Here is a 10,560-nt window from a genome sequence, read left to right on the forward strand (position 1 = left end):
TTGAGTTCATATATTGCATTTTAAAAGACTTTTGACAATTTTGAAGTTGGAACAAATGTTGAAAAATTACACTGTAGGCCCAAAGATGAAAAAGAGAATGAGATAACTGTAGATTAAGCCCATCTGAAATCCTCAATATATCAACCTCTCCCGTTCTCTTAAGACTTCAAAAAGGTTTTTGTTCTTACAAATATTAAAGTTGGCAATGAAAACGTATTAATTCATCATGAGTCGGCAATAGAATATTCTCGAAGGAAGCTTGCGTGGTTTGTCCACTTCTTTAGAAGATTCTGACCACGGATTATGGGTAAAGGAGCAGCACATTTTCATATCAAAACGAGTTTTTGTGTTCACAGGAAGTGAGTACACAAAAAATTGAGAGAAGGACTTGAATCTGAAGACTTTTCCCAGAGGGTTCTGAGGAACTGAAACATCGCAGAACAGAGTTCTCTGTACAGGCAAATATGTACATAACTAGAGACTTGAGTCTGTTCTGTTATTTTGGATTAGTTTGTGTGTGATGATGACATTCGTGGTGTGATTGTGAATTATTTATCTTTCAAAAAAAAAAGGAAAAAAAAACTATAGAAAAATCTGAGCCATATTCAATGCAATATGAATGGATAACATTTGTGCATTTATCTATTTATTTTTACATTACATTAATGTTAACAGAGAAATGGTTGTCTAAAGCACCACAGAGGCACTGTGGTGAAATGTGCAATTCTTACTGTGTTGGCAGATGACTTTGTTTGTCAGTGTCAGTCTGCACATATTTGGAGTTGGGTTTGTTTTATTTAGTTTACTTATAATATACTTCTTCTGGTAGGAATGCAAATTCTTAATTTAAACTGAATATATGAACAGTTACTTGCCTAATCTTCTTTGTGTGGTGAAAAAGAAACATTTTGCTGGAAGACAGTTGTAGGCTGAAAGCGTTGCTTCATCCTGTTTCATGCTGATGGTTCCTATTGACGCATCAGAGAAGTTTATGTGCATGAAAATGGCAGTCAGCAAAAACTAGCCTTTCTAGTGCAGTTTATTATGAATTGATCTTGTATTTTATTTTGTAATGTTGTTTGTGATTTTAAAGAATTGTTCTGCATGGGATTTTATTACCTCTTTTGGTGTCTTTCTCTTCAATAATGGCATTCTGAAATGATATTTTTACTGTACTTATTTTTAAAACTAAACTATGGGATATTATGAAGATGTTCAGTGGTTCTATTACGCCTTTTATCTTTGAAAAGATGGAATTACTTGAATGGTTTTTTTCTCGTTTCTAAATTTGTACTTTTCTTTTCTCCTCATCCCACACCCTGAAAGTCAGTAGAGATTCATGATGCATTTACATGAATCTGTGACTTTAGTCTCTCTATTTTGTTATGGGTTAGTCATTAAAGACAAAACCAAAAGTAAAGTACATGTATGATGTACATTTTCCACGAGTCATAATCGTAGATTAGTGGTCCGATTGAACAAGAGCATGTCGTTCTAGGCCTGAGCTCATACAGCTGAGTGAGCCAATCAAGAATCAGGTGCATTAGTGTTATGTCAGAACGCCCAATTATGCACCAGTTGATGAGAATGTCCGAACTGACATTTTTTCCACTCGGGTCGGTACGTTGTGTAAGTAGCCTACACATGACAATTAAGTGTGCTGAAACTGTAGAAAAATGATCTAACCTTAAAAAGCCTAGATGTCACACTATTTGGCAATTAACGGCGTGGGTGTGGGTACACTGTATATTTTTAGGGTTTTGGTCCCCCGTACAGCACCCCAGAATGTATCGTTATTTAGCATAATGTGCTTGACAAGTGTGAGGCAAGAGAAGAGAAAAAACAAACCTCATGCAGTAAGCGGTTAAACCTCATAGCAACGGTGTCACAACAAGCACGATGAATTTGATTCGAGCGTCATCTACGCACGTGATTGAAAGTGCTTTGTTTACCATCTACGTGACCTGTTTTTTTTTTTTTTCTCTTTTAACTTACTTTAATACGGACCGCAGTTAACATTATAAATACCATGTCATCAGCAGTATGTGGAACCCTTACGATATAGTACATTCCAAAGAGTATACAGCATACGAGAGTATTGAGTGTAGCACTCCGTTTTTCGGACAAGGTATGATCGAAGTATGAAGTTTTGCCAACTAATTTTGTAAAACTGACGTCATGAGAGAATGCCGTATCTGATCCTAGACCTAGACTACGTAATTAATCGAGACAGAATGGCACCACAACCTCTATACTGTAAAGGAAAACAACATTGTAAATCTGTGTTCAGCCTGTTAAGACAATTACCTTACGTAGGCTACTTGCTCAAAAGTGGTGACACAAACTAATACAGAGATTCATGGTATTTTATGTAATTACTTTTTGTCACATTTTCATATTTAAGGGATCGTGCCAATGGAATCTTTTATCATTGTCCAAACCGAAAATCTAGTTTCAGATTATAATCGGCAGTCTCAGTCAAATGTATTGTCCAGTGATTCGTCGTTGCTGGGCAGCTTATATATATTAGTGGACAAGCTGAAGGAAGAGCATGCCCTACTGTACACTTGAAACATCTGTATAACCTTTCCATTTTAGAACAATAAAACTGAGATGTCAAAGTGGATGTGTCACTGTGTCATCTGATTTGTTGGTTGAAGTGGCTCCTCCCACACTGAATAAAACCAGCGCTTCGATACAGTGGCTTAAATCGCCGTACGACAGCAGTTACGGGTTAAACGAGGGAAAATGAGGTAAGTGTATTAAGGGTAATATTAACTAAATTTGCTGTATATCTTGGTTGGCGTTTTTGTGTTACAATAGAAACTGCTCAAGGTTTGTTGCGGCTTAGATCACATGGTAACTGATCATGAAAGACGACTAATATAACCGGGAATTCCACTTACGGGAAAGACTATCGTGGTAGTCTTACATACATCAGAAACAAAAACAAAATCGTGTCTAGCTAAACATACAGAGAAATTACATGTTAATGAACCAAAACGTAGTGATTTAGTACGTTGACTTGTCTTTTTGAGTAGCAGTAGCTGTCTACGCTACTTCTACTCCTTGAGGCTTGTTGAGACATGTTCCTCTTCCTCGCTTTCACTAATTAATCCGGCCCCAATAAAAAAGAGCGCTTTTTATCGTCTCAGATCATTGATATCTACTACCTGTGACAGGATCTTCAAAACTGTTTTCGTTGTGTATGAAATGATGTAGTGTAAACATATACAATGTTAATTAGGGGTTTCTATTTAGACAGTGACCCAAGAAGGTTTGACACAGTTCATGTAGGCTATACTAAAAGGGTATGAAAAAAAATTGTTTCTTTCTATATGCAAACCCTAGGACAATCACTCTCTTACTGTTTGAGTTTGCACCCATATATATGATCGAAAAGAGCTCTACTCTCTGTGTTCCTTTTTCCCATCTGGTTACTCTTCCACTTTCTGAGCTGTGAAGAAAATTGTCTCCCCATTTAGCTATGTGTATTTATTGAGCAAATAAGTATATTTCTATGGCTTTTGGACCTACTCACCTACATTAAGTGCTTGTGGACCACTTTTGTAATGACACTGTCTTTTTGTGTATTTTTCAAGGGAAATGGCGAAAGAGGAAGGCGATGGAAATGTTCAGGACTTCTCTAAAGACAGTTTTGAGCTCAGACTCTTGATGGCTTACATCCAAAGGAGAAGACCTCCTGATAAACAGCTGGAGCAAAGCAATGCAAACCGAGAAGTAAAGAGTGACACGCCGGTGCCCTCAAAGGACCATAGTCAAACCAAGAAGAATAAGAGGAAAAATAAATTTCTTAAATTCCTAAGTTGTGTACATCCTCAGACAGTAGAAACCCACTCAGAACTTACAAATGGTGGACCACAGCCAGCCATGTTGGAGTCAAGTGAGTGATTCAGATCCTCCTGTAACACGGATTCTCTAAATATAGTGCAAGTTTGCCAGGCAGATTTTGAGAATTGGTATATGGTCGCTTAGTGAACAAACTGTTGTTGTCTATCCAGAGGAGAAAGACCTTGGAGCCATGGCCCAAAAGCTGACAGAGATAGCAGAATCTGTACACATCATTCCAGAGTACTTGGAGACTGATGGAGATGAGGGTAAGCCTTCCCCATTTGGTAATTTTCATATGTAACTTTGTTGTACACATTAAGGAAGATCGAGTTCAAGGTATTAAGCAAGACTGAGTTCATTCTAGCAAGACAGAGTTCAATGATAACACAGAGTGAAAAATGACTGTCAGTTGTTCCTCATGGCCTGATTGATCCTTTTGTCTTCCTGGTCACAGACGATGTACAGAAAATAGTGGAAATGCTACGGGAGTATGGAGACAGACTCAATGAGCAGGTCAGTAAATTAAAATGTGAAGTACTGTCCACTTCGGTTTTATGGTTCCACCTTTGTTATGGCTTTAAGATGTTCAGCTCTAATTTCCAGCCATAAATGCCTTTTTTTTCTGTCTGTCCTCAGGGTGGCACCATAAACACTGTTATCTAATTACTGATAGTGTCTTGGGGTTGACCTCTGTACACATTCGAGTATTTCACATCTTGCATGACAGAATGAAACTCAAATTGTGCCATTCCTACTTTCAGATTAGGGTGTGTTTTCTTAAGACAGAGTTTTAAAACACATGAGTGTCCTTAAATAGCATAATGTAGCAGGAACTGTCTGTTGGCTTAAATTAAAACAACAGATAGTAAACTGTGCAGGTAATCATGATAGTCACAAACATAAAAGACAATTACCATTCACCTGTTCAGAAACACTACATCAGTCTTTTTCAGTGTTCTTCAAACAAATGTTTTTTTTTATGCTCTAAAATTTCTGTTCTGTCCTTTATCAGATTGAGAGAAACCATGCTCTGGTCCAGACCCTGAGGAACTCTTTTGAGTCATACAGTTTCTTTGCAAAAGTGGCCGACGCCTTTCTGAAAAGACTGAGTCCAGCAGAGATTCCCAGCACACAAGACAATAAGCAGACAAAGCTTGCTCTCATCTGTGAGATCACCAGCAGACTGACAGCCATAGACAACCACCCCATGAACCAGATTATGGGCTTTGGAGCCAAGTATCTCCAGGAACATTTTTCATCATGGATCAACACGCAGGGAGGATATGTGAGTTGATGTAGTACGCTGGATTCAGAGCCTCACATACTCAAACTGAGCATGGATTGATCATGATGTAAAAAAAAAAAAAAAGAGACAGAGTGAATCATATGCACAACCATGTATTCTGCAGTTATGTTGCCAATAATTGCACATCATTGGTACAAAGACCTAACAGACTCTAAGGACAAAATGGTCATTTAATAATATGCCCTTTTTTGGATATAGACACTGTTATAATTTACAAAACAAACTGGTTAGGTAAGATGTTAGAGAAGACGGTCTAATGTGTCAGTTCAGTGGATTACTGTGCATATGTTTTACCCACAGAAAACAAAACAAAACAAAAAAATCCCACAAACATGCAGTGCAGGTCAGATTAATCCTCCAAATGCTAGACAACAGATTTCTAAATGTAGAGTTGGAGTGTGCCTACCAAAGTGTTTGCTGTATCCTGGCAAAACAAAAACAAAAAAAAACAATTAGGTAACATCTCAGTGCCTAAAGAAGAAAAGATGAAAGTTATCCTATTACAGTTCCACACAATTTGATCCTATAGTCACAATGATATTGATTGGATTTTAATGATTGGAATATGATTGGATTTTACTTCTGTTTTTATGCAAGACTATAGTCTTTAAGCATGCACACACACCATTGTCATTAACCTTAATACTGATAATGTATATACTGCTGTGCATAATTTTTGTCGTGTTATGTGTGTGGAGTTGTTATTTTGTCAAGATTTTGGGGGAAATTGTTTGTTTTTTGTCAAAATATCTATTATGACTTTTTTTTTTTTAAAGAAAAAGATACTGGGAATCTATCTTTATCAAATAATCTCTTGTTTCTGTTTTCAGGAAAAAGTGCTGGGAGTTGAAGAGGAAGTCCACTGAAGCAGAGAAATTGTTTCATGTTTACATTGTTGCACTTTAAGTCTTATTTGATGGCTTTAAATGCTTCTTGTGGGTGTGACTGAAGTGTTTTTCATATTTAAAATGCTTCCTATTTTTTGATAACGTAATGATTTCTTTTGTTTAGTATGGATGTGGGCTTCTTTGGTGTTTCGGTGTTTGACTTCAGTGCAATTTTTTAAATCATATGAATGGAGATGAAATGCATGTAGCGCTGTAAATATAAATATACATACTGTGTGTGTGTGTGTGTGTGTGTGTGTGTGTGTGTATATATATATATATATATATATATATATATATATACACATTATCCTTATTTTAGTTTGTCGTTTTTTGTCTTTTTTTTTTCAAACAGTATTAATATAAAGATCATATGATGAATTCGTTCTGTTATTATTTGCCCTGTTCTATTTAAAGTTTGCACAGTATGGTTTAAATGGCAAATGTAAGCAGTGTAATGCAGTTGAGAGCGAACGATTATGTTTGTCCTTCGGGGTTTTTTTTGTGCAGCCAGAAAATAAATAAATAAATAAAGGTGTCATGAAACGGAATGTATCTGTGTTCTTTGGGAGGGTGGGTTGGAGACACCGCAAGCAAGCACAAGAAGTATACCTTAATTATTACGGAATGTAAGCAAAACACAGCCAGTTCAAGGAGCCTTGACTACCCACACAGTACTGCTAAAATGAAATCCGACCCGTTCTTTACACCTGTCCTACCTGCTTGTACACTGCAATGTTTCTACGAATGACTTCGACGCAATGCAGTCGAATGACATAAAGCTACATTTATCTACCTACCACTTCTTAGCGCGCCACTTACGGTGTGACACATGCCGTGTGCCAGAAGGATTGAACAAGTAGCCGTTAATCATGTTTGGTATAATGCATCATTCTGGGAAGTACTCCCCGACGCACTACATAGAAGTCGATTCACCATTAACGGTGGCTCTGTTAAATAAGTTACCAAACTCTGGAATAGCGAAAGATTCAGACGGAAGCTTGGAGAAGATATCCCCAAAAGCTAAATCCAAGATGCGTAACTCCAGAGTAAAAGGTGCGAAAGTTAAAAAAAGAGATCAGTCTCCGCAGAATCAATGTGAGATGAAATCGTATGAGAGACAAAACGATGCAGTACCGAAAGCCATGGAGAACGGAGGACATCGCTCTCGAAAAAGGGGATATAAACCTCCAGATGTCAGGACAATATTTGAACCTTCTGAAAAGGATCCACGGGTAAAAGAAGAAAAGGGTGAAGGACATTCGTTTAGTGAAGATCCAGCGGGTGCATGGTGCGATGTGTGCTGCCAGTACATCTTCCACGGTCGTCTGACGTGTACAGGTGAGAGTGGTATTATTTTATCCCCTCTGAATGCGTAACCAGTCCCATGAAAGGTACCCGCTCTCATAGTCTATTACATAGTGATTCATGCGAGACTAAATGTTTAAATTTGGAAATGACGCTCCATACTCATACAAAACACTTACACGTTGCGGTCAAACAGATTCGTGTTGATCATTCTTTTACAGAATCTTACCACTCGTGTATGTGAACTGTTGTCAGAAGTGGTCAGACACATGAGCGAGTTTTCCCTGAAGGAAATGTAGATAATGTTGTTTATTAAGTGTTCAACTTTTCAAGGCTAATCAGGTGTAGGTTGTGGCAGGGTACGATGATTGCGTTTTAATTTTCTTTTTTTTTTTTTTACAAACAACACATAAAATTAATGTCCACTGGTCTAAACATAGCTTATAGTTAACATGTAACATTTAAATTAGCGAACACACGGCTGGATGAACTTGAAGGCAGTCAGGAAACGTGCTGAAGGTATGTTGACAAACTGGTTTGAGGGAAACCATGTCTGCGATACTTTTAGCCACCTGCCCATGATGCGTAACTGTAAGACTATGTCACCACCTACTCTTCCTAAAACTAAAAATCATTACACATACAGCATGAAAAAACAATAAGACAAGAAGTTGAGATTCCATACAAACCATCCCTGGTTCTAGTCAGAAATATGATTCAGGAACCACCTCTTCATAAGGGATACATCTAAGAATTCAGTGAGTTCTGAGTTCAGATGCCAAATTTGGCATTTCATTGTTTCTCAGAGAAGGCACTTTATCCCAGGCTGACCTCTGGTTCTTCTGGCCTCTAACTCAGAAAAGAATAACTGTTAAGTTGCTCTGGATGAGAGGGTCAGCTCAGTCAATAAATGTTACTGCTCAGTTATCATTTCAGCTGCTACCAAAGTCTTGGTTTTGTTCACATTCATTTCCTCAAGTGTTTGCTTGACAAGTTCTCTGTCCTTGTTGATACTGTCTGTGCTGATGACCACAGCAGACATTGAACATGTTTACAAGCACAACAACATACCAGACATCATGTCCAGTGCACTGCATTTGTTGTGACTCCATACTGATAATGATGAGTCAACAATTCCCATGATTTTGTCTAGGTGATCACCACAACTTTTCTATTTAGGACTATACTGAAACATTGCATTCGCGCTGTTCAAACACAACTATTGTGAAAGATTACATCAACATTTTATGCAGTTATTATCTGAAAGATACTGGTGACTACATATCAAAAAGTCCCAGTGTCACATGTTGAATTCTGAATGCATACTGATTCTGTCTAGCCAAATATATGTAAACCTGTCTTTGTAAACAATGCACCTCTGCTGGAGAATTAATGACAGCTTTTGAAAAGTTCTTTATCATTCAAGATCCCTCCGAGAGCATTTTTGACAGATGACTGTATCGTGATCAGAGAGTCAACCAGTACAGCTTTACTGTGGAGAAGTATCATAACATTTGTCTTATGATGGCAGTCAAAATAATATACTGCAATAAGATCAGTTCTCTGTCACCTCTGAGACAATCCTTGCTGTTTCAACTAGAGTCCTGTTAAAAAGCTGTTTACTCTGAAACTGCATTCTTAAAGTTAACTCAGATGTGACAACAGAACAAAGGTGACTTTCTCTCCTATTTTTCCCTCTGCTCTGTTGCTCTGTTCCTGTTCCTCTGTGTGTGTGTGTGTGTGTGTGTGTGTGTGTGTGTGTGTGTTCTTTTTAGAAAAAGACAGAGAGAGAGCCTGTTCTGCACTGTTGTTTTATTTTTAATGATTTCTCTGTTTAGACATTATTTGCAACTATGTGTGCATTTTAAATAAAAGTAGAATGAACCGTGTGGCTCATCTGAATATGTTTACATGTTGTGCATCTATGTTTCTGTGTGCATGCAAATGTAGCTTACACTGGCATCAGTTTGTGAAAGTCACTTACCAGTACGCTCTGAGTTTTCCTATCCTTAATGAGACAATGTGAGTCTGTCGGGGGGGATTGAATTTCAGTATTTTACTGGGCTTATATTCATTCAATGAATCTTTAATTTGGCTTAGCAGCACTCCGCGTAGCTACAGTACTTCTCTGGCCCACTAGATTTAACTCTGCCCTTGTTATTTCCTCTGGTCTCTCTGTCTGCCATTCCACCTAATGGCCAAGACTGCATTAGACTGAATAAGCTTGTCAACATTTTACTGAATCACAAGGAGAGCTGGTTAAACAAGTAGGATTAAAAAAATATAGAAATCTAAAGAGCTGAAATGCAGAGAGTATTACACTGGGTTTATCGACTTTGTTTTGTTGATGGTAGTTTCTGTCAGATTTGACAGTAACCGTTCTTATCTGTGGGACATATGCTACAATAATGAGTGCGTGGTCCAACAGAATACAGGTCAGTTCAGGTCACATGCAAAAGAAAAACTAACAATGTAGGTTTAATGAATGTGAGTGACTGTATTTTTCTTTTTCCTATCAGGAAGTGAATGCTGAGAAGATGCATTGTTATCCCGGCAGGTTCCAGTATCTCACAGTTTATTTGTTATGTTTCCTCATGTTGACTAACAGTTGTGAACAGGGATTGCTGTTGTGTTTTCCGTGCTTTTAGATACACAGGCATGCTCACACACACACACACACACACACACACCACACACACACACACACACACACACAGGTACATGCACACACACACTCATTGTTCATTTCAGTGATGAACTGATATTGTGCTGCTCTATCTGTTGTTTCAAACAGAGCGAGACAGTTGTAGTTTAGGGGCTTTTTAGCTTGCTGCTGGATTCTACATAGATGACACCCACCTGTGTGCTTTCCTAATGTCCATCTGTTTATTTGAACAGACCCACTGATAGTCTGCCTGGAAAAGAGACACTGCGCTGTGACAGCTTAATGACCCACCAAAGTAGGCAGCCCCTTAACCAGCTGACACATGCACACACACACACATACACACACACACAGAAGGGGAGACAAGGGGGCTAGCAGACAACTGTGTCTGTGAGAGAGAGACACACACACACTGACACTGAAACTCCCTTAATCTCAGTGGGAGTGTGGAGGGGGCACAGGCAGCTAGACCACAGTCCAGACAGTCATGACACAGAAGCCTGACAGGACCCATTCAGAAAGAGAGAATTCTTTCAAAAATT

At 38.3% G+C, this 10,560-nt stretch overlaps 1 protein-coding gene across 1 annotated transcript; it reads left to right on the forward strand.

The window, feature by feature from the left end:
- Positions 1 to 3,606: 3,606 nt before the first annotated feature.
- Positions 3,607 to 6,108, forward strand: LOC115807945 (apoptosis facilitator Bcl-2-like protein 14). The gene is made up of 6 exons (XM_030769199.1): positions 3,607 to 3,741; positions 3,844 to 3,904; positions 4,023 to 4,118; positions 4,307 to 4,365; positions 4,865 to 5,137; positions 5,989 to 6,108. The coding sequence occupies exons 1-6, from the start codon at positions 3,607 to 3,609 to the stop codon at positions 6,022 to 6,024; spliced, it is 660 nt and encodes a 219-aa protein (XP_030625059.1). The 3' UTR covers positions 6,025 to 6,108.
- Positions 6,109 to 10,560: the final 4,452 nt, after the last annotated feature.

Source organism: Chanos chanos, chromosome 1 (assembly GCF_902362185.1).
Source record: "Chanos chanos chromosome 1, fChaCha1.1, whole genome shotgun sequence".
NCBI lineage: Eukaryota > Metazoa > Chordata > Actinopteri > Gonorynchiformes > Chanidae > Chanos > Chanos chanos.

What these genes read in the sequence shown, in the direction of transcription:
- LOC115807945 (XM_030769199.1), top strand. Translation starts at nt 3,607, where the DNA reads ATGGCGAAAGAGGAAGGCGATGGAAATGTTCAGGACTTCTCTAAAGAC. An exon ending in GCCAGCCATGTTGGAGTCAA is followed by an intron (nt 3,905 to 4,022) that starts GTGAGTGATTCA and finishes TTGTCTATCCAG; the next exon opens with AGGAGAAAGACCTTGGAGCC. An exon ending in GAGACAGACTCAATGAGCAG is followed by an intron (nt 4,366 to 4,864) that starts GTCAGTAAATTA and finishes GTCCTTTATCAG; the next exon opens with ATTGAGAGAAACCATGCTCT.